The 24495-nt window shown below is 40.2% G+C and overlaps 1 protein-coding gene across 1 annotated transcript in view; it reads right to left on the bottom strand.

Moving 5' to 3' along the window:
- LOC107594785 (prospero homeobox protein 1-like) overlaps positions 1-24161 on the bottom strand; it is a 32475-nt gene extending 8314 nt beyond the window's left edge. Inside the window, exons 1-4 of the mRNA XM_016284963.1 lie at positions 22354-24161; positions 22166-22203; positions 18370-18475; positions 12283-12477 (exon numbers count right to left, since the gene is read on the bottom strand). Coding sequence (XP_016140449.1) covers positions 12283-12477; positions 18370-18475; positions 22166-22203; positions 22354-24045 — 2031 coding nt within the window. The 5' untranslated portion in view covers positions 24046-24161. The remainder of the gene's footprint in view (positions 1-12282; positions 12478-18369; positions 18476-22165; positions 22204-22353) is intronic.
- Positions 24162-24495: the final 334 nt, after the last annotated feature.

Raw genomic sequence — 24495 nt, 5'->3', positions numbered from 1 at the left:
TTAGTGCTAATGTGAAGATTTTAACTAATGGATTTGTTTTTATCATTTGTGAGAGATATGTTCACATCAAATCTGATTACTTTGCGTAGCCACTGACGCTAATGTGGGGTAAAGCCCAGGAGTGCTGCATTGCTAAGAATATTCCTGAGAGGAATTTCTCCAACTCATTTTTTTTTTACCATATAAGGGCAGTAAAATGCTGACTAGGGAAGAAGACAATGTCAAGGAGAAAAGGGTATTGGTATTTTGGATCCTCTTGACTGCTTGCCTTGGAAAGAGAGAGAGAGACAGAGACACAGAGGAAGAGAGAGAGAGAGAGAGAGAGAGAGGGGGAGAGGGAGAGTTATTCTTGTCACAAACCCTTTTGTCTGCATCTGCTGACTGCTTGCCCATAGCCAGCAGCATGCTTTAACTGTTTTGTCACCTCCTCGCCTCACATGGATCAGCTGTTGTTCTTTTGTTACGGCTATTGTGTAGGCTAAGCCTCTAAGGCCGCTCTGCTGTGCAGTAAACACAGCTGAATCGCACGGCAGACAATTCCACATCAATATTTCATATGCCCTCTTTAGGACTCCTGATTCAGTCAAGTTGAGAGGAAAAATACACCGGGCACGGTTTAAATGGCCCACAGAGCCCTCAGAGAAAATTAATACTAATAAAGAAAACACTACGTGTGTCGGTAGCCGCCGTGTTTTGTGCACGCTGTCACGCTGTGTTTCGCTTCTTGGCTGTAGATGATGTGAAAGTGTGAAAAGCGTAAGTGATTACTCAATTACTTCCAGCAGTTCCAAGTTCCGATTTTCTTTGCTATACGTTGTAATAGGTCATATTAATATACTAATATCCCTGAAACAACATTAAGAGTTAAAGGAATATTCTGGGTTCAGTGTTCAAGTTAAGTTAAGTTGACAGCATTTGTGGCATAATGTTGATGCCACAAAAAATAATGTCGACTTAATGCAGAAATCTGGGTTACAGTGAGGAGCTTACTATGGAAGTGAATGGGGCCAATGCAAACAGGATAATACTCATTGTTCCAATGATATAGCCACAAAATTTATACAATATGAGTGTTATTAAGATTTTAGTGTGAAAAAATGGCTTGGTAACCATTTATGTGTAAAGTTATATGCAATTTTATAACCTCATTGCCTTGTCAATGCAATGTCATATACTCTAAAACCCTAAACTGAAAATTACACAAGTGACAAATACACAAGGTAACAGAAATGCTTCTGTAAAATTATTAGCTTCATATTTCTGCTTTTATATCCTCCCAAAAATTATCCCATTCACTTCTATTATGAATGTCTCATCGTAACCTTGATTTTTGCTTTTGTTTTTAAGAAAAGGAGGGACAAATTATGCCACAAATTCTGTCAGTTAAGCTCAATTTGTATTGAAAAATTATTATTGCGTGATTTTATTTTCTGAGTATCATTATAAGACTAGCTGGCCACTGGTTCCTGCCCCCCAGCTTGATCAGTTTTCTGGCAGCACTGCATCCTCAGCACTGTTGTTGCCAAGGATGAGAGGACACAGGACCATCTTATGAAAAGAGGGATATTATATCACGCCTCCACTGAGAAACACAAGACAAGAGGTGAAGGGGGGGGGGGACGACATGTAGAGCAGTCATGATCAGCAGCCCCGGTACTTCAACCAGCATTCATTCACCCCACTGCGTGTGCACTTGGGCCCTCTATACAAACTGCCCCCATATCGACTCTGTTTATTGGGTAAATATTGATTGAGGAGAGACTTACCTCCTGATAACTATCATACAAAACAAGGACTGCGTGGGGAGGGGAAGGAGGGCTGAGCGAATACGTGTGTGGGAAATATCATAGATGAGTACACAGGTGAAGACACAGTCTGTGAAACTTTTGTATCTCAAAAAGCCACAGCGTGGGGAACTGAAAGCCCAGGTCCACTCTCTGTCCCTGCTAAGAGTTTCTTCTTGGGAAGAAAGTCCTGGTTTCCTCACCAGAGTTAATCATTAAAGGGGAAGAGTCTACTTTCCATTTCATGGCGGCTCCTGTTTGATATTGCCTCTGTTTGGAGCTGGTGTATCTCACTGCTTGTATTTGCTCAGGCCAAGCTGTCCAGTCAAAGGTGATAAATTCACCTGCCAGCCAGTAAGCTTTCTCAGAGATTGTTGAAGAGAAAAATGCTGTGTCACAAGTCTAAAACATTTAGTTTCAATGCTAATGATGCAACATTAATATTAATGAAATTAAGTCAATATCTAATCTAATGATGATACAGCATACATAATAATAATATTAAAAAACAACCATTTAAATAGCTATTTTCCCCCACTAATTTATATGCTAAGAGCAGCATAGTTCATACTTCATCATTATCACCATTTCCCTATCTCAAACTTTAATCTGAGAAGTGAACACTTCCCTTTCACTACTGGTAAGGATCCTCAATTTTTTTTTAAGTTGTTTATATTTGTGTGTGTGTGTGTGTGTGTGTGTGAGTGTGTGTATATATATATATAAATAATTTTTAAAAGGCATGTATTGAAGTACAAAATAAAGACCTTTTTAAATAAATATAACATCTAAATAACGCAGACTATTTCAGGAGGTTGAGTTTTTTTTTTTAAGGAGATAATGGATTGACAGAGAGCAAACAAGTCTCAAGGCCAGGGGGCTGAAAGCATAAGAGTCCACCCCACTCACCTCCCACCCACTCGCTCTCAGTTTCTCTCTATCACTGCTTGTCCGGGAGCTCGACTGAACTTCAAAAGAACAACATCCCGCTGAACGTGAAACGTTAAACTGAACGCTGGACGTTCAGCTCCAGCTAATCAATAGCACATAGAAAGCAAAACCTTGCAGTTTGATAAACTCTTGGCTGGAGTGTCAATCAGGCAAACAGATTGCATGTTTCCCTCTCTGATAAAGATTCTTTCAAAACCCACTGTGATGCAACTGAGCTCCACAAACTGTCCCGACAACCTTGAAGCAGGCCTAGGCTCTCACTGGAAATGCTGGACAAACATACGCATGCTGCTGCTGATTCTGCATTGGCCTTGATGAAAACTATTTTTCATACTTAAGACAACTTTGAGTAAGCACCATATGCCCATTTCTCAAGGCACGCTGGCACATAGTGAGTGTGTGCGTGAGTGGATACATTTGCGTTCACCTTTAAATAAGGTCATTTGCTGGTTAGTTTTTTATTTTTTTCACAGAAGACGAAACAAGCATTATAAAAGGAATTGTTCAGTCAAAAAAAAGAAAAAAAGAAAAGAAAACTGCCAATATTTATTCGCCTTTTTTTTTTTAAACACAAAAGGAGAACATTTTAAGAATAAGCTTATAAGAATAGTACCACGAACAAATCTTTTGGGACAGATCTTTTCAGTGTAAAGTTGATTCAGTGCACAAAAACAAAATTCGTTCACAAATTGCACTGGTCTGGTTCTCCAAATGAACTGGTTATTCTGTGAATAATTACATAATTTTGTTCTGTTTGTCAAACAAAGTTGTCAGATGCATTTTGAAGACTTGAAATATAGTGGCGAGATTGTATGCACACTTTTATGATATCTTTTTGAAGCTTGAATGCATTGCGATTTCATTGAAAAAGAAGGACCAGTAAATCTATCGCTTTGTGTTTCATGGTGGAAAGAAAGTCGGCTTTGGAATAAGAGTGAGTTATAATTAGTTTTCATTTTTGGTTGAACTATTCCTTTAATGAAGAATGATTATTATGCTAAATCTGATTCGCCATATGAGCAAGATGTCCTTTCGCCCTTCTATATCATTGCATTTACTAAAGCAAACAATGCCACAATGACATGTGCACTGCAAATTCAGGGGCACTAGGTCTCTGACCTAGAGGAGGGTCTGGATTCAAACCTGCTTGGGCTAAAGGTTATGAAGTCATTTGTCTCAAATTGCAGTTGAACCCCATGAAAGAAGAGAGTGTTTGAGGGAGGGAAAGAGAGAAAGAGGGACATCTGGAGGAGAAGGAGGGGGGAGAGGGAGGACAGAATGGCCTAAGGACTGGAGCAGGCAGGAGGAGGAGAAAGGCAGCTTGGAGTTGGGTCTTTCTTGTCTGGCTGAAGAAAGAATCTGGCACCGAGACTAATGAAGAGAAGAGGGAGGGAGACAGAGACGGGGCGGTTGGGTGGGAGATGTGCCAGGGTTTGGAGAAAGCCGTGCACGAGTGCTACAGATGTGTTTGAACCCCCTGGAGCAAAATAATGACATAATAACCAGTGGTGTCACTGAGCAGACTGCACACAAGGTGACATGGGAGAACATGGAAGGAGTCTGGGAGGAAAAAAGGAGGCTCGTCTAGTCCATGGAAGAACTTTCCATCAAAAGCTATTTGTAGAGAGCCATAAAGACTGTTTCTCAGTTTGTGCCACTCCAGGAACTTATCTGTAGAAGGAAGGAGTTCCAGTGAGATTGCAGGCCCTTTTGAAGCTACTTAACGCACTGTTTATGTTCTGTCACAGGTCCCTTCGTGACACCAGAATTCCAGCCCATGGCAGGCAGCACTTAACTCTGAGAGGCAATTAAAGGAAGTGGATATTCAGCGCTACAATGTCACACTTTAGGGCAGGAAGCATGTGATGCTTGTTGGTGGGACATTGTCAAGTTCATCCTGTGTTCTTAATCCGAAAAACACATTAGATGGTAATTTTACATACTGCAAAAATCTTTCGCTTAATCAGCATTTTGTCTTGTTTTCCAGTAAAGAAAATTTCTAAATAACAAAATTTATTTGAAGCAAAGTTGCATAAGTTTGTATAAGACTTGTTTTCAGAGAACACATATTGAATTAAAGGGGTCCTATTATGCTTTTTAACTTTTTTAATTTTAGTCAGTGTGTAGTGTGTATGTTTGGGCATAAAAAAAGATCTAGAAAGTTACAAATCTCAAAGTCCACTCCAAAGGGAGATATTTCGTTTTTTAAAAATCCCTTTTCAAAAAATACAAGGAACGGCTCGTTTGGACTACAGCGTTTGTTTTCCGGGCTTTGTGATATCACAAAGCGGCCCATTAGAATATCATTAAAAATAATTCCCACCTACAGAAAGGACGCTGCGCTTCTCATCCGGTGCGCGACCACCTGAAACACTGTTTTTTCCACCTCCGTGCCCAAACGTCTTTGTTCGGGCTTCCGAAAGCGGATGATGTCAGGAAACAGTGGTTGCAATTTGTTTTTTAACTCTGTCCCTGAGCATTATAACCCCAATTTGCTATTGTGGGCTGCGCATTTTACTGAGGACAGCTTCCACAACATGAGGGAGTACAGTGCCTGCCGGATTCGCCAAAAAGCTTTTGTTGAAAGACAGAGCAAGGGGCGTGGCAGTACTGAAACACCATCTAAGCTGTTCGCCAATCACAACGCACTGGGACAGTTAACCAATCACAACACATTTTGTTTTTCGGAAAGGCAGACCTTCATCAAAGCCGGAACTAATTGAGCCGTTTGTGCCAGGATGGGGAGAAAGGTATTTTAATAATGTAAATTATGTGAAAAATAATGTGTTTTTCGAACCACCAAGCATGAGAGCATGTTCTAGTACACCCCCAAAACAAAATCAAGACTTTGTAAAAGAGCATAATAGGACCCCTTTAACTAATTTTGCTTCTGACTGATATTAAAATTGTGGCTGATAGCGATAAGCCCATTATTATTTTTATACTATGGCCGATGACCAAATGATTGTTTTTAAAATCTTTATTGTTTTGTCTAAATAAATTCAAAATAAAACCATAAAAACTCAAATCAGTCATTTTACAGTAAATACATCAATATTATAATGCACAGTTTGAAAAAAAGATATTCATTGTGAAATCTGTTCATCTGTGAAAATTGCTAAAGATAACATTTAACAGTTTTATTAAATTATTGTTTTTTTTAAATATTAACTTTAAGTGAGTGTTAGATTGTGGCAAAAGTAAAATATAAATGTAAAAATACTGGAAATGAACATCCAATTAAATATTCGATATCAATAAAAACTCTAACTTGAGCCAATAATCAATACCAATACATTGTGTATCACTATGTTTAAGCATAAATCCAACAAAATGTTTTGAGGCTTATGCATAAAACAAGACAAAAAGTAAATGTTAAATTAATTAAATTTGCTTTACAGCTATTTTAATATTTTTACTGGAAAACAAGATAAAGATAATAAAATGATTTGCGTTGTGTACAAGATGTTCTTGAGCAGGTTTGATATACAGTCAATAAATTCTTAAGTAGTTAAATAAAACACTCATATTAGATTTACAGCATTAGGGGAAGAATTAAAATTGAACAGTATGTACTACATCTATGATTTATTCTGTATGTGCCAGTGTGTGTGTGTAGTCGTTTTCTTTGGCTGGTGTTAAAGACTGCAGGGCTTGGTCCCTCTGTGCAACTTAGTGACCATTAATAAGTCATTTTGTCTGGGAAAAAAGAAAACATTGCCTGAAAGCATCACGCACTCTTATCTAATTTCTGTCTCTGTTTCTCTGAGTAATATACAATATAGAGTGCCTACAGCAGTTTGGCTTTTAAGTCCCTCTAAACTGCCATCACCAGACAGTTAGGCTGAAAATACTCTTTGTGTTTGGTAAGTGAAGCAGTTTAAAGTAGGTGTGCTTTCGTTGCACCTTCCATTATGAATTATTAAATTACATCTCCTTCTTGATGTTGCTATTTGTGCTAGTAACAAACAAAAGATAAGTCTTTAATGCAGATTTGATGGCAGCGATTACGCTGTCCCTTGGTAAGTACAGTCAAGGCCATTGGATGTAATGTGCTGTACTGTAGCGTTCTCCAGGTCACCTCCACTAATGATTAACCAACACGCTGAGGAAGTTCAGTTCCCACATGAGAAGAAATCACACAGCCCCTGCGAGTGATCTCATCAACAGAGATATGGGAACGGATATTCCCTTACATGGCAGGTACAAGAAAAAAAAACAAAACTGTTTTTGTCAAACCTGAATATTGTTAAACTCACTATCTGCCAGTCCAATTTTAAAATATTGCCTAAAGTGCATTCAATAAAGACAAAGAGTGTGAGGCTTATTCTATCAGTGGCCACAATGGGAACAGAACCCAAGTGTCGTCCTATAACTAGATTACTGGAGCTCCTCTGACGTGAAGCATGGTAATAACTAAGCTAATATGATGGGAGTTTGTTTTCATAGAGCTTTATTACGTTCGGCTGGGGACATACAGTGTGACGGGGAGCTGCGAAGCATGACATTTAAAGTAAAGCAGTAGTGGGAAAAAAAAGATGAAATGCATTATAGTCTCCTATCCATCAGCTCTCCAGTGATGAATTGATTCAACACTGAGCATAAGAGGCTGCTAGCGGAATACCGCTAAACCAATTGTACTTGATATTAAAGCATAGAAGTATTTTTATATCCGATTTGTATTATTAGTATGTTTTTGTAATTGTTTTAAATTTCTCTTTTATTTGTTAAAAAAGAGTAGTTTTCATCCTGTAATTGTCAGTCAATCAGACAGTATGATCTAATTAGAGAGAGGAAGATGATTGTGAGCCAAGAGCCCTTGAAGACAATAGTCTGCATCATCTGACCACAGTGACTCTTGATATCACATGATGGCTAAGGGTTTACCACAGAACACTTATTGTGAGGGGTGCCATCCCAGCTGCATGTGTGCTTGCCACACAATGGGGCACCAAGACCGACTTTGTCTTCAGTTTCAATTGAGCGGATATTTTATATAATTTTGCTGCATACTGGATGCAGGTTAAAAGTCACAACAAGAATTTCGGTTTTGAATTTAGATTTTTTGTTGCACATTTTTCATGCTTTTAAATTAAGGCATAAATGCTAAACTGAAGTATTACTAATTTAATTACATTAAATTTGAACATTAAATGGCATTATATGTGCATGTGTGAGGTAAATAGTTTTTTTAAAGTTGCAGGGACAACTGTAACCAAGCCATTTGTAGGTTGATTTCCTCTAAAAGCGTAAACACAGCAGCTCTGTGATGCTTTCAAAACATTACTTTGTTTGTTTGAGCGTCCCGACCTGCCCGACGACAGCAACATTGGCTCAACCAATGGCGTCAGTTGGTGAGGACAGTCATTATTTTTGCAGTTCAGTTCATTGGTGCGTGTGGCCTATAGAGAAAAAAAAAGCAAAACATGTAAAGCTAAACAATTTTTTGTTTTTCCCCAGCAAGAAAATTAGATGTTAAGGGGTTACAACTGTAAGATTAAGTTGAACCATCCCTAATGTATCCTTTAAACATCCACCGCTATCTTATAGCACTGTCTGTAGCTTTGAGTGGCGTTATAATGGGAGCATGAGGTAAGCTGGCAGACCACACTGCAGGTCAGTGTGAGGTCAGAGAGGAAGAAGTGAAACCAGAGCCCGATCCTAAGATGTGCTAGTGTAGCGTGGCAAAAGCTAGCAGCTCAAAGATAAACAACAGTAAACTAGCCCTCTGTGGGGGAGCTGTGTGTGGACTTGGGAGGCCAGGACCTCCTGGCAGTCACGATGGCAGCTCTCTACGCTCTTATTGATAACCTTCTTTTCTCATGAGGCAGGAGAGATAATACACTCCTGGAACAAGGGTAAAGGGAGATGAATGTTAGACAATAGACGGTCGCAGTAAAGGGACCATCCGCACAGTCTTTGAAATTTTCCCTGTCTCCAAAGGACAATTAATAATGAAGGCCTTTGGGGTAGGTCACACCAGGCATGGACAAGAGGAGACGAGAGAAGAAACAAAAGGGAAGCGAAACCTGGAGAAGAGGGGGGACATGTTGGATGTTGGATAATTGATCTTTTTTGAGGGGGGGAGTGTTGCTCTTCAGAGCATCTTATATTGCATCATTTACCTTATGTACTTTTTTTGTAGACATTTAAATGTTAATATTAATTTTTTTAATATAATATTCCACCTTTTTAGCCTTTTGCTAACTTTTAATTTCAGATTTTCTCTGAAAGTATAAACACTGTGGCTGTTTGTTTGCACAACCCGACAACAGCAACATTGAATCAACCAATAGCATGTATTGTGGGTGGGGCTTTCTGTTTGACTGACCAATGGCAGACGAGGGGAGAGTTTTTTAATTAAAGTCATTAATTTGGCAGTTCCATTTGTTGATGCTAGCGGCGCAGAAATTACACACTTCACCTTTAAGTATTCCCTTAACTATAACAGTATCTTTTTAACCTTGAAATTTCACCACACAAACAAAACTATGAGTGGGAAACAAACAAAGTTTTAAAGTTTCATTCACTCAGTGTGATAATAGCCACGGACACCTGATAGCCTGAAGATAACAATTCGAGAACTCTAAGTCAAAGGAGGTCTGTGTGAGTGTGCTGTGGGTATATGGCCACCAACACTTTTTCAAAAAGGCTCAGAGATCACAGGGACCAAAGAAAGAGAGCGAGAGACTAAGCCTCCTCTATGCTCTCCTCAGCTGGAGGAGGGTACAAGGACTGTTTGGGGGGTGGGGGGTTACTCAGGGGGTTTTGACAGAAGAGCCTTGAACTATTTTGTGGCCGAAAGATGAGACCTTCCCAGAGCTGTCATAAAAATGTCTTCTTATCCCAGTGGAGCCCGTGGACCCCACCCCTCTTAGAACTCTTCAATGGTGCCTGTGATGTGATACAGTAAGTGTGAAGATGGCTCCTGAGAACCAGATGCCACAATTACAGGGCCAGGAAACGCCATTTTGGCTAACAATGCGTAACTGTGCAGGTGTTCACTTTCTTTATACGATTCTTTATACGATTAAATGTTTTGCAACCTTTTTTTTTTTGACATTTTCAAGGATTTGATCGCCATCTATTTTTCACACTCCTTGAAAAAAAAAAAAAAAACACTGTTTTCAGTGAACCACAAAAAAGACATTTTGAATAATGTTTATGCAGCTCTTTTCCATATAAGTTCATTCATGCTCAAAAATAGAGGAAAAAACACCATAAAAGTGGTCCATATGACTTTTGGTCTATAGTCCAAGTCTTCAGGAGCCATACACTAGCCTTATATGAGAAATTATGCACTGACAATAAATATTAATCATTATGCACTGACAACTGTTTTTTTCAGAAATATCATATCAACATTTTGAATTTCACTCACAGTTCAACAGTTCGTGTAGAATATGGTTTAATAGCTGCAAATGTTAAGATTGTCAGTGAATAACAATGTAAATTCAGTCTGTTCCTCACACAAAGCGAGACTTCAAACTTATGGATCATGGATGACTTTTATGGTTCCTTTTTTTGTATCCTGTCAATGAATACTAGTTTTTTCAAAAGAGCTGCATGAAGACCCTTCAAAAATGCTCCTTTTGGGATTCATGGAATAAAAAAATAACAGTATACAGGTTTAGAAGGACATGCGGAGTGCAAATAGTGACTGATCGGTTTAAGTGAACTACCCCTTTAATAAAATATCATTCTAATGTGTTAATTTAGCTTCTCAGGATAAACAAATGATGTTCCCAGACAACAGCTAAGCAGGCCTGTTTGGCTTGATCATATCTGCTTTGTACATAGAGAAACCCCTTCAGCTAAGAGATAACATTTGCCACATTGCTGCTCTGTTTAGGAGAAAAGACGAGAAAGGAGGTTTAACTTGTTTTTTTTTGTTAGTTTTTTGGGAGCCTTTCAGGGTCTGGACATCATTAGCTGTGTCTATGCAAATGTCCTTGATTGTGTTCATTTGTGCCGTTGTCCAGCTAAGACAAACAGAGCAGTAATTAGGAGAGAAATGATGGCGTATTGAGACAGCACGATGGAGGAGGAGCCGAATGAAGGATAAACAACTTGAAAGAAAACAGCAAGCTTGGTGAGCACAACACAAGTGCATTGAAGGCAATTAATGAAGCTCCTTTAATTACGGCCTTTGCTCATTCCACCATGAGGAATGTGACAATTATGTCATTAAAAAGTTTGTAATGGGAAAGTGAGGGGTGAGCACATTCGAAGAGGATGAAAGACACAAGGCAGCGAAAGGAAGTGCAATGAAAGAGAAGGAGAGAGAAATGACAGGGCCCAACTACAAAAAAGAAAGTCTCAAAGGAGGAGGAAGCACATTACTGGTGCACATTGACAGACTAGATTAACATCAAACGATCAGCACAACAGAGGGTATATTCATTCAGGAGGAGCTAGCAAGGTGGAACTTTGATGATGCTAAATTTGGCAGAAAGAGCGACTTGCTGAATCGGCGAGGGTTCCAGTTTCATGCCTCGCAGTCTGACAGGTGGAGAAGAGAAAATTTAGTACAAAAAAGCCTCAGCATGAAGTGTCCCTTTGCACCGCTAAAGGTTGTGTGACCTCTCTCTGCAGCACGGACTTGCTGTGGGATGTCGTTGCATGCTAGACGAGACACGACGCGAGGTGAGTTGGCCCGGTAGGAAAAAAGGAACAGACCAGGGCACTGAAATTTGCATTAAAGATCGAGTTTTCCTTGCATGGAAAATGAGCATTTGGGAAAGTCTTTCAGGCGGTCCTGTTTGTACACCTGTGCAGCCTTTGTGGCTCTTGATATGCAAAACAATCTCTCCCTCGGTTCGACTTCTCTACCAACAACAGTCTTATTCATGGTGCCCTGCACTTTCTTCCACAGCCATGCAAATCTTGCATTTATATATGAAAATAGGGATCATGTCCCTAAATATCTTCCTGGTCGCGAAAGGTGTGACGCGCCGTGTTCTCTGTACCTGCAATCACAATAAACCTTGGCTTTGACCTGATCTAAATGAAAGGGAGGGGAGGGGGAAGGGGGCAGATTTTTGCTAATAGTCAGCTAAATGATGATGATGTTGTAAGGATAGTGTTTGAATGACCAGAGTCCCAGTGGGCAGATATTGATAGTGAGCCGAGCGGTAAATGTGAGCTCTGCAAATTGTATTTGACAAGGACACTTGGGCCTGAAGCATCACTCCCCGTTTGCCTCATCAAACAGACAGATGCATGACTGTGTTTCGGCCAAAAAAAAAAAAAAGAGAAAAAAATCTTGTTCACTTTACCCCAGGAGTACGGCGAGTACGGTGAGCAGGGGGAGCGTGGGGGTGGGGCTTTTGGGATGAACAGCTTGCCATTCATTGTCTTATCATATAAAGAGATCATTTAGCTGTATTAATTTTAAAGCTTTGAACTGTGCTAACATTAATGGAAAGGATTCAAAGTAATACCTTATGCATCACTGCGTAATTCTCATCTCGCAATACAGTGTGGCCTGTTAAGGTGAATGCAGTCACTTAGTAGCGTGAAACACAGGTAACGGACGAGGGCTCACCTCAAAATCGTTGGCCTTGTTGTAGTGCATGTTAAGAGCACGGAAAAGTTCACAGTCCCGGCTCACGTTCAGCTCATCTGCCCCTGTTACGCCATCGTTGATGGACTGCCGAGCGAATTTCTCCATCTGGATGTAGTAGAACTCACGGAAGTTACTGAACCACTTGATCAGCTGAGATGTGATGCAGCGGTTGAACTTTGAGAGAGAAAGGGAAAAAAGAGAAACACTTGTAATTTTTGTTGCTGTAAGTTCAGCACAGAGAAACACATTTTATGTTTATTATAGTGCCTTTGTGCTCATCAGTACATACATTTATTTATTTGAAAGGATTTTTGTAATTGTTGATATTATGTTTTTTTCCCTGACACAAGCTATGTATATGAAAGTTGTCACAAGAAAAAAAAATAGCAACAATATTCTTTAGGTAATATATATGACATTTATGGTGTCCCAAAAACATACTAGAAAAGCTTTTCTGAAAAAATATATTTACACCAGAAGGTTCCCACTATTTCAATCTTTAGTCTGTTTTTACTGAAAACTAATAAAATCAGGTGTGACTAACCTCTAATCTGGTAAGCCAGTGAGACACTTAAATGTCAGGACAACAGATAAGACATTTGTTTCTACAAACGTGTTTACTTCACATTGTCCTTGAGGATGATGGGTAAGCAAACAAACCCGTAACTAAGACAGATTGGTCAGGGGGGTGTTTTTTTCCCCTCCAACAAGGCTTACACGGTTGGTGCGGATATTTGCTGTTGTGCGCAAATGCAAACAGTTCAGGGTTGAGTAGATGAAATTATAACTGTGTCAATAGCCCGTAATGCAGTAACGGCAAATTTACATATCAAGTAGCTGAGTTAATTCTGACATGCCTCAGGTTTTTTTCCCACATTAATAATCGAGTGAAGTAAGTGATCAAGTAAAGGGTGAACTTGAGTGAAGAAATCTAAATGACAAAAAAAACCTTGTAATAAGTACGGCTCTAGTTGAATAGTTCAGCTCGGCAGCTCAAAGCTGGCCTTCGTACACTGTTGTGGGAGCTATATTTGGAGTGCCTGATCCTAGACCAGTAAATACACAGTACTCTGTTTGTCCTGTGTACTTGCCCCATGACCTCAGCAAATGACCTGTGTGAAAGCCTTTGGTCCTTTCTGTGTGTGTGCAGCTACGTGTGTATGTTCGTGTGTGTGTGCGAAAGCTACGGGTGCTAAGACTGTGAATGTACAGGACAGCTGAGTTGAATGTAGCCAAGTTAAAAGCTATAAATCCAGCGGGCTTTCTGTTGGCTGCTCTGACATGCAGCCTCCTGCCTTTTGTCATTACGGGTGTTCATCAAGCCTTCATTGCCTTTGCCTCCCCTTCCATATCCTCAAAGAGCATTAATCAAAAATCAACAGCGAGCACTTATCTATCTGTGGCCATGAGAACATGCAGGCCTCTGTTTGGATGACAGCTGAGGAGAGAGAGAGATCGAGCAGAAGGAGAAAAAAAAGAGGAAGGGCAAGGAACAAAGAGGGATAGGCTGAGGGTAGATGTAATTACCGTGCAGAAACTTGTCTCCATGCTTGCAAATTTAAGATAATGACGTGAATGAGAAATCATAGCGGGGAATCCGAGTCGGAGAAAGAGTCAGAAGCCAAGGCGGGCTGATAGGTTTCCCCAAAAGGCCAGCCGAGAGCATAATTACCGCGCCACCGTGAGAGTTCTTCTCCCATAATTCAGCAGAAAATGATTAAGTCGTCATCCCGAGGCATCAGTCTGCAGAAGTTCAAACATGTACTTAACCTATCCAGGAATTATACATTTGGCCTGTGTGTCACCTCTGCCTTCTTTCAGCCTAACAGTGAGCAAGAACAGGGGTTGAAAAGAAAGAAAGAAACAGGCGAGAAAAAAAAAGAACAACCAAAGAAGCAAGGCTATCTGATCTCTCACTTACCCTCATTTCAATAGACGTTAAACCTATTAGGATCTACTGAACTTGAGGGGATTATTTTTTCCACTTTATCTGCAGAGCGAAATGCACTGTCCAAATTTCAAGACACTGAGTTAAGGACCCCCGGCCCCCGTGACGACTTACTCCAGCCCCCCACCACCCCCTTAATTCTTTTAGAATAAGAAACAAAACATTACAAAATGATAGCAGACTGCTCACTGCGGAATGAACATTGCTTTGACATGGAGATTAGGCTCTTCTATTGTCATAAGACATTGTCTCATATGAGTGGGGCTTGCAGAAGAGACGGATAAAAGGCGAGAGAGGGGGGAATTTTTTTTCTAGAATGGCTAGTGGATGACATAATGGAGAGCACAGAAAAGTAAGTCCGCATGACATCGTTTGGCAGCGCTGTATAAAGGGAGATTTAAAAAGCATTGTTGCCGAATAGAAATACCAGAGATTCGGGGGACAATGAAGCTGCGTTGCTGGAACGTGACAACTCAGCAATTAAGGATCATGTCATCTGCTTGTCAAACAAAAATAACCAGTCTAGCTCTCTCAGTTCTTAGCCACCCCATGGAACAAAACACTAAATGATATGTCGTAGCACAAAAAAACACTTGCGAACACACATTTGTCTTGGTGGGATTGTGGGAGAGAAAGTGAGATGGGTTAGTTTTGAACAATACGTTTTTTTGCATTCTGAGTCGAGCTCTTTACAAGGAACTTTTTAAAAAGTTTTTAAAGCGTTGACATTGTAATACATGCACCTATATATTTTTTTTCAGGAGCACCAATGAAAGTCCTCACTCAGTGCTCTAAACAAAATTACTACTACTACTACTACTAGTATTATTATTATTATTATTATTATTATTATTATTATTATTATTATTCCTGACTGTAACATTGCAACATGCATTTTTGTGAAGCTGCTTTGAAACAATATGTATTATGAAAAGTGCCATACAAATAAAACTTGAATTATTTAATTCAATTATTATTAATTATTCAATTTAATTATTATTATTACTATTATTATAATAAACAAATACATTGGTTTGATACTGAAAGTGTCTAGAAGAAATTTTGACTTGAGTGTGTAGAAAAGTGTATGAAAAGTTTTCAACTACAATAACTGTGCAACTTTATTAGGATTTTATTTAGGATTTTTTAGAATTTTAAGTGTTTTTTTTATTGCAATCACAATCCACTTGCACATGCCTTTTTAATTTCAATCATCAAGATACTTCTGTATGTATGTGTAAAAATCTACACCCGCACAAACACACTAGTTTAATTAAAAAATCTATTATTCTGGACATAATTTCCAGTGCTGTTCTAAGAACACATGGGACACCTCATCATTTTATTCTCTACCCCCACAAAAAACCTTATATATCCAATGAGCATGCTCAAAAGATTAATAAAACAACTCAGTCTGACGTCTGTGATGTGTCTGGGCAGCAGTTGACTCAGAGAACATCGTGCAGGAGTGAGAGTGTTTCACACACTCTTGCTCACAGGCCTGTGAAAGATTATTCCTCTGGTGACAGAGATCCGCTCTTTCCAAGACACCGGGGGAAGACTTGACCTGTCACTCCGCACGTTTCCTCTGTTAGCCATGGACAATACAGGCTTTCACACATGCCTGGTGGGGACGCTACTTATATGGGGGTCTGTGCATTTTAAGCTCCCCCCCCCACCTCACACACAGCATGCACTTAGATTGTGAATCTGGGAAAAGTTGAGCTCTATAGGGGGAAGTAAGCTAAGTGCCCCAGTAGGTTACTTGATATTCGGCTGTTAATGGTACATGGTGTGCTGTACGTTTAAAGGCAGTCAGGCAGCCCGGTGACAAAGCCTGAGCGGCTAAAATAATTTCCCTGACCTACGGTTGACCTTACTGGAGCTGCCCTACTGAAACGTATATGCCTTGACCCTTTCGGGGTGACATAACCTCTGCTCATACTTGCTTTGACTGCTCATAATCAGTGTCACACCATCTTCCTGCTAATACTCCTCTTAACCTTTGACCCTCTCTTATTTAGCCCTCAAAGGCTACTGTAAAAAGGCCAGTGGACCACCTCTCAGTGTGCAAAGTAATGTGAATATGCCAAATGAGATTTATGGTGATTAAATTGGGAAGAAATACAGGGGGCGAGTTAGGTGTAAAGGATGAATATGGTAGTTTGGCAGTAAATCACATTAGGATAATGACCCATCACAACCATAGTGAGTGTGTTTTATAATACTCTGTGTGACAAATATGATAATGGATAACAGGTCAAGGAACAACTATGAAAAAGATGAGTTGAGGAGAGACAAATGTATTATCCATTACATAAGGACTAAAATCAGTGGATTTTCAGTTTCCTGTTGCTTTCCTGTGAAGGGAGGCTGTCTTAATCTCTTTATGACCACTGGCTCACTATGTGAAGTCATAAGTGGGAAATGTTCTCGCTTAGTGCTGCACTACCTGTAAGAAGCAGCTTCCTCTTCCTGACTAACCTCTAATCTATCATCACCAACATGGTTAAAGTCAAATTCTCTTTGACTCACACTTTTAGCCTTAGTTCATTTACAATTGAACTGTACAGCCTTGACTCTCTCTCTCTCTCTCTCTCTCTCTCTATATATATATATATATTTATATATATATATATATATACCATGTAAAAATTAAAAGTAAAAATTATTATTATTATTATTTAATTTTACAGTTTATTTTTTTTTTTTTATATTATTTTATTGAACATTTACTTTTCAAAGAGAGAGAGTTAATTCTAAATTTTTGTTTAATTAGGCCATTAAATAGTCGCTCTAGTTTTTATTTTTATTATTTTATTTATCATCCGATTACAGACAATTTAGGTAAAACAGTTGTCAAGTCAACCTATTTCCCACAGTCATTATTTCCTATTTAGATCCCATCATTATGGTGCCTAAACGTCTTTAATCACTAATTCCTGTAACTTTCGTGGGCTTATACAGCCGTAATTAGTCAGTAATTTATTCTTAATTCCCTTACATACATAATAGTTGATCCAACAAACACATGCCACCCATTGTTCTCTTCTGCTTAAGCAGCCCTGAAAAACCATCTCTCCCAGGACACTGACCTTGTTTTGGAAAATGTTAATTTAATGTGTACAGAATTTCACAGCCTTGTCTAAAGGGGAATTAAAATTGGGCCGTCTTTAATTTAAGGCTTTGATTAACTTTCTATTTTGTGGCTGAAGGTACAAAATAAAATGAATTAGTTGAATTATGAATTAGTTTTTAGGTTTTATTGAAATCAGAGTTTACAAAAAAAAAACTTTTAAAAAGGTTTAACTAAAGGACTCTAAATATATTGGCTTCTAAAAATTAAATTCACTATTTTCTAGGTATTAAATTATATAATTTCCTATAACCATAAGTGCTAACAGCGAGCGATGAATGGCAGTACGTTCTCATGAGTATTAAGCTGCTGGCAGATTTAGATGGATGCAACAGAAGCATGTGTGTGAGGATGAGGTGGTCACCCTGGACCCGGGACAGGGGCAGCTGGGAGTGAGAGGACCCTGCTCTCTCATTTAAATAATGTGGCCTGAATCTGTCACATTATTTCTCCTCCGTATGCTCCCTGTATGATGCATCAACAACAAATTAAGTTGTAAATAAAAGACAATCGCTGCCATTGTTTTGTTTGTGTTGTTGTGCTCCATTTTGTTTGTTGTTTCCCTCCGCCCCCCCGTCCCCTCCTGCTTTCGTTTGTTCGTTTCTGCAGAACCTCGAATTTTCTCAGCTCTTATCACCCTCTAACTCCCACTTTCACAGATCAGTTGGGGATGGGAACTCTCGGAAATTATCATCCCAACAAGTTAACAGAAACAGACTAGTTTGCTAACCAGCAGTGGCGCGACCAAAAAAAAGGTAAAAAACTTAATCTCACAATCAGTGTTTAAAATGAAAGTGTAAGTGAGTAAAAGGGAAAGTGGGACTTATGCTATGCCGTGTTGTTCTCCTCTCGGAGATTAAGGCCAGTTATTTTAATTGGGGGGTGGAGGGGTGGGGGAGCTGGCCGTCTGTTTGGGACCCATCTGGACTAGTGGGACAGCGCTACTTCACACGACATAGTTAACGGTCAACGGCAAACTCACCTTCACGTCTGAGAAGAACATCTTCAGCATGTTGGAGCTGGGGTAGCGTGCGTAGAAGAACATCAGCTTGGCCTTCTTCAGATGGTTCGGAGAAAGCCCCTCTTGGATTTGAAATTTGAAGGTCAAGGAAATTTTTTAAAAATATAATTATTTTAGACATTCACAGGTAGTAAACCCCATTTGTACTTCTTTATGATGGCCCAATGTTAAATAAAATATATAAAACAGTAGATAAATATAAAAAACATACCCAACAAAATCAGCCAACCTTACATATTTTATATATTTATCACAAAGCTAATAATTACACCACTGCAAATAGAGTAAATCTAACCATCACTAATTATTTCCGTTTTCTGACGACTTCATATTAACACCTACACAGTCCCAGTCAATGTAGCATTGCAAGTCAATAAACGTCTGCTTATCCCAATAAAATGCTATTTATCTGGAGGTGGCACTGCCCTCTAGATTGGTAAACAGAGGGCAGCTGAGGGGGGTCCCAGGAGAGACCGTGGCTAACCAGAGCCATCTACCCATTACAATTAGCCCCAACCCCCAACCCTCCACCCTGAGCCTCCTGGCACGGCCCCCGCTCTGCCAGTTAGGCCGGCTTTAGCCACATCTGCGCTCCAGACTGGCCCAGCCATTTCCTCTGCAAATTAACGGCTTTATAATTTATCAAAAATGAAGATGCATGTGGGGCTAAATCAATGGGCCCCCACAAGGTCAATTAAGAGGCTCACCCAGTGTTCGCTTACCCCCCTTCACTATAAAGCATGGCACCATCATGGCAGCTCACACCAAGTACGGTACCTCACTGTGTCTGTTATGTAAAACACTAAGGGCTGGAACAGTCGCTATAGTTTGCAAGTTACAAGAACAACAATAAATGCATCTACATGTAAGGAACGAAAAAAAATGGACTGTCTGTGCAATTTCCAACAGTGAGCCTCTTTAATAATGGTGTGTATGTAGATTGACGTGTTCATTCTGCCAAGAGAGGAGGAGAGGAGGAGAACCCTATGTGACCTCCATTAGGCTGATAGGGAAGACCAAAAGAGCATTACTCTCTTTCCTACCATCTGTCATAATGCATACAGCAAATAACAGCAGTGAATGACAGTGAGGGAGGGAGAGAGAGAGTTAAGCTGTCTTTTTCACAACAAGTCAGATTTTTCAAGGACCTAAAGGCTCATTTAAAAACCAAGAGAAGGGAAAAGCCCAAGCAGCGGGGCTGCTTCTCAAAAGTGCTTCTTCATGAAATGGAGCGAATAATAGGCCGTGTTGGAGTCTGGAACGAGAGGGCTGATAAACACCTTCATAGTTTTTTTTTTCAGTAGATTAATCGCATTGAGATGCTCTTAATCTAATGGGCGTCGCACACTGAAAGCAGTGAGGAAGCATTTGCAATTGCCACTGTTCAATCTCTAAGCAGTATTTACAGAGCAACGATTATATCAGTTCATTCTGCCCTTCCTCTGCTGTGTTAACAACATTCATAAATCCCAGGTATCTCATTACTCTGTGTCATTAACATTCAAGACATCTACTTTTAAATAAAACAAACAGTCGCAGATCTTGGGAACAATGTGTTGAGGATGACTCGATGAGGCTTGACTCAACTAATGCACATTTCCTACAAGTACACCTGGCTTCCAAGAAAAATACAGCTGTTTCTAGGATACATAAATATGTGAAATGACAAAATAGATCGAGTAAACACTGGCCCACTCAGTGTAAGACAAGCCAGTCCATAGTCAACATGAATGAAGGACATAATGCAAACATGAATATGAAGTATTTCAGGGGAGGAGAAAAATGGGGCAGCTGTGGTTTATAGCCAAATGAGATACTACATAAACAACGCCACCATAGATGCACTGCATCATCAGGCTTTTTTAGGTCTGGTTTTGTATTAAGCATGTTGCATGTAAGGGAGACAATAACTAGTGAAATATGATCCAACAGCCAGGTGTAAGGAGAGAAAGGAGGGAAAAAGGACATAGGGATGCTAAATCCATAAATTAATGCTAGACATCTGTTCAGCAATATGAAAGATTAGAGCAACAAATGTACTACAGCAGAGACTTTAGCTCTTGCTTAGAAAAATAGAATAGGAAGCGTTTTCAGACTGTCGGCTGGAAAAAAAAATAATTTGATGAATCACTTGACAATCTTTTGACGTAAAAATTTATAATTTAGAACTGACTCGAATTGTGTCATTTCACTGGCAGAGTGATTTTGAAATCGAGAAGGTCTTTTATAACACCACTTTGGCAACCGAGTTTGAAAAGTGATCTGAGTGATGTCATCATAGCGCATATTTTCTTTGCTTCGCTTTAATTGATGAAACCTGAATCTAGGTGCAATAGCTGCCTCAGCACTTGAGCATGGAGCTAGCGCAACCATGAACCTCTGTCCTCGTCTACTATATTAGACATGCAAACTGGCTTCACCTGCCGCCCACCCCCACCCCATTCTTACAACAGCCCTGTGCCAGAGCTGTTCGGTCTCTCTATATGCAAATGATGGGGGAAACTGAACAAGGCTATTTTTCTTGAGATGCAAAGAGAGCACGTGACAAGGAAGATCATGCTGCCCATGGCTGAAGATAATTGGCTGCTTGTTTCTTCTAGAATTTGAATAGAAATTCATATTTGATTAAACACCCTATTTTGCAAATATTGAGAAGTTGTTGTTCAGGTTCCAACTGTGCAGGTGTGCAAGTATACTTACAGAATTAATAGACTCTGAGCTGAAGAGTGCTTACTTGATGAATTATCTTTGCGTCGTTAGAATGAACTATTTTGCAAGTTCATTTGAATAAGTTATGTAATCATTTAATGAATAAATTAAATAATGTCAGATTTAATCTTAAGATTCAAAAGTTGCTGTTTAATAAAAACAAATATTTTTATATTGAACATTTGGTTTTGTTCATTTTGACTTAATTCAAAGCTTATCAAAGATCTTATAGCCATTGTCAAAAGGTTAAAAAGAGGGAAAGCGATGAAAGAAAAGCAGCTACCTGCAAACACCTGTTCACACCAGAGAAACAGGATAAAAAGAAAATACCTACTACCAGGCAACCGCTATCGGTGTTCCTATACCTAAAGCAAATTGGTGGTGTTCCTAAGAAATAGGCTTTGTTGTTTTCTTGAGCTCACATATAATGCAAAATAAAAGCAAATATGAAGGAGAATTAAATTTTAAAATGGTGAATCTCAACAGTAGGGACATTTTTACCATTTGCCTTCACTTGACACCAAATGAGCACAAATCCTCCAAAATGAAGTGCTCCTCCACTGACAGAGATCTTTTACCATCCTTCTAACACAACTTTCTAGGGCCTCTAAGCAAAGGATCCCACTTGTCCTTTTACTTCCTGGCTTTGAAATCTGATTTGCTTTGAGCATTTATGTACAAAGTCTTGTATGCGCTGTGATGAAAGAGGGGGTTTTATTGTGAGTCTCCCTGTGATAGTGTGAGAACAGAGAAGATGGGAGGTATCTTAGCCACGGCGGGGCCTTTCAGCACTTCTCCATATAGCAACACTCTTAAAAGCCTCCATCCACTGAGCTCTTTTTAATCTTTGGACTACTAGAGGAACAATGACTGTGGATGTGCCAATTAATGGAGATTCATTGAAATTAAGTTTACATCTTTCAATATATGTCTGTCATTCATATGGTATTTAAGCTGCACTATCATCAGAACTGTCTCATTTCTTTAATCTAAACAAATAAAGATACAATAAGCAAAATATGCTTTACTTTAAAAAAAAAAAAAGGATATTGTACTTCCTGAATATGGAGAGATGTCAGACATGTCCTGAAGGTCTCCGCACTCTGACTTCTCATCAGAACTGTCTCATTTCTTTAATCTAAACAAATAAAGATACAATAAGCAAAATATGCTTTACTTTAAAAAAAAAAAAAAGGATATTGTACTTCCTGAATATGGAGAGATGTCAGACATGTCCTGAAGGTCTCCGCACTCTGACTTGATGAGGGACAAGGACAAACCTTCATTCCCTGGGTGTGTTGGTGAGATGGAACGATGGTGGCTGAGGTGGTTGGACGACATCTTGGTCCGTAGGCTGGTGGTCTCTCTGGACAGATCCAGAGACTCGGGAGAAGACCTATCCTTTCCTGGATAAGGCCCTGTTGGGGCACCTAAGGGGCTTTGGAAAGGGTAGCCCATTAGAGGAAGGGGGAAAGGATGGCGGAAAGAGGGAGGACTAAAGCCCATTGTGGAAGATAAGTGTGAGGGGTGGAGGGAGGGATGGTGGTGACCCCCAGGTGTGGGAAGAGACCCAGTCTGATCTGAGCAGTTCTTTCTCACTACCAAAGGTAGGGCCTCCGTTTGGTCATTCGAGTTGGGCACATGCATGTTAGCGAAAGTGTCCAGGGGATTAGGAATGATGACATCTCCGAAACATTGCAAGCGCTGGTTGGCAGTATGGAAGTTTGGGTTTTCTCCATTGACTGCGAAACGATCAGGAGGCATCTGCAGGGGTGGGAAAACCTGAGGAACTGGGCGTGGAGGCTTAGCAAAGACCTTCACCACAGTGTCCACTACCTGGGACATTGCTGTATTGAGCTCTTGTTTTAGCGTCTCTGCTAGCTGTTTGCCCTCTGCATGCATGGAGGTTGGTCCCTGGTTCTTTCCTCGTGACCCATCACGCTTGGGTTTGTCCCCCTCTCTCACCATGTTCTGCTTCCGAATAAGTGCGCATGCTCGATCCAAGAAGTGCCCCGGATCCACATCAGACATCTCGTTGTCGGAGCGATCTGGGACAGAGTCACGGGCACGATTGTCCATTCTGTCAGAACGCATGCTGTCTTCAGAGATGTTTCCATCTTCATCGTTCTCAGAATCAGTGCTGTCGTAAATCTGGTAGAACTTCTCTTGCAGTTGCCGGAGCTGCTTCTGCATGTCCTCCAGCTGTAGTTTCAGTTGCCGGCGTTCTTCATGTTTCAGCTCTTTGCGCGCAGATACGAGTTGCTGAAAACTCTGTTGCTGCTGCTGTGGCAGCTTCTGTTTGCGCTTGTTTTCCCGGTAGTTCTCACGAGGACTTGGGGGCTGGGCTGCCCCCTCGCGCTCATTATCACCTGCACGGAGCGTGACGCTGGGAGAATGGCTCATCCCACGGATGATGTTCTCCACCCGGGCTCTTTTGGCCCTAAGATGCTCATCTGTTAGCCTCTCCATATCAAATTGGGTCATGGAGGGCCTGTTGAATGGTGAAAGGCACTCCTGAGGGCTGCCCCGTGAGGAATTGCTGCAAGCATCCTCTTGCTGGATCTCTGAACCGGTGCTCGAGAGGCCACTTCCCTGGAAATTAGTCTCACTGCCTCCATTTTTGGTCAAATTGTTTTTCAGAAGCTGGGAGATGATGGTTGCCCCCGGAAAGGGCATCATAGCGTCTTCATAAGAGTTCGCCCTCTTCAACAGCTTGCGAAGCACGTTGGACTTCTCGCCGTCTGTGTGCTGCACCACAGAACACTCAATATCCTGCTCGGAACCGTGTGGATTCATGGCACTAAGAAAGGTTGCTTTTCCTTGGGTGAAAACCACAGATGCTTGCCCAACAGTCCTCTTCACTCCTATGTCAACTCTTCTTCTCTTGGTTTGTCTGCTTAAGAGTGATGTGCTGTCATGGTCAGGCATCACTGGAACTGTTATTGTGCCATCTTTGAAAGCCTGTCAGCTGGGCACAGCTCGAGAACCCTGGGAACCTAGCCAAAAAGAAAGGACTGATGAATAATTTTCTTTATATGTCTCCAAGTTTCTTGTGGCCAATGCTAAATGCAATTTGAAACAGACTAATGTTCTAGAGACAGAATGTATTAAAAATATTTTAAGTCTGTCTATAGTTTATTAAATAAAAATTGACAAAGAGGTTAACTGCAAAAAGTATATAATTAAGATCAGTTACAAACTCATCATTAAAAAAATTATTTTAATGATCTATTAAAAAAAAAAAAGTTTAGTCATACACAAATCTGTGTTAAGCTGCACCCCCAAAACTAATTCTCATGTAAGAACCAGTTAAAAATCACACTGCTGTGTTTAGCCAGACATGTCCTGACAGTATTGTGCTCACATAGCCAACTTGCA

The sequence above is a fragment of the Sinocyclocheilus grahami genome, unplaced genomic scaffold, assembly GCF_001515645.1.
Source record: "Sinocyclocheilus grahami isolate Dianchi unplaced genomic scaffold, SAMN03320097.WGS_v1.1 scaffold191.1, whole genome shotgun sequence".
NCBI classification, from domain to species: domain Eukaryota; kingdom Metazoa; phylum Chordata; class Actinopteri; order Cypriniformes; family Cyprinidae; genus Sinocyclocheilus; species Sinocyclocheilus grahami.
This window is presented reverse-complemented; position numbering and strand designations above follow the sequence as displayed.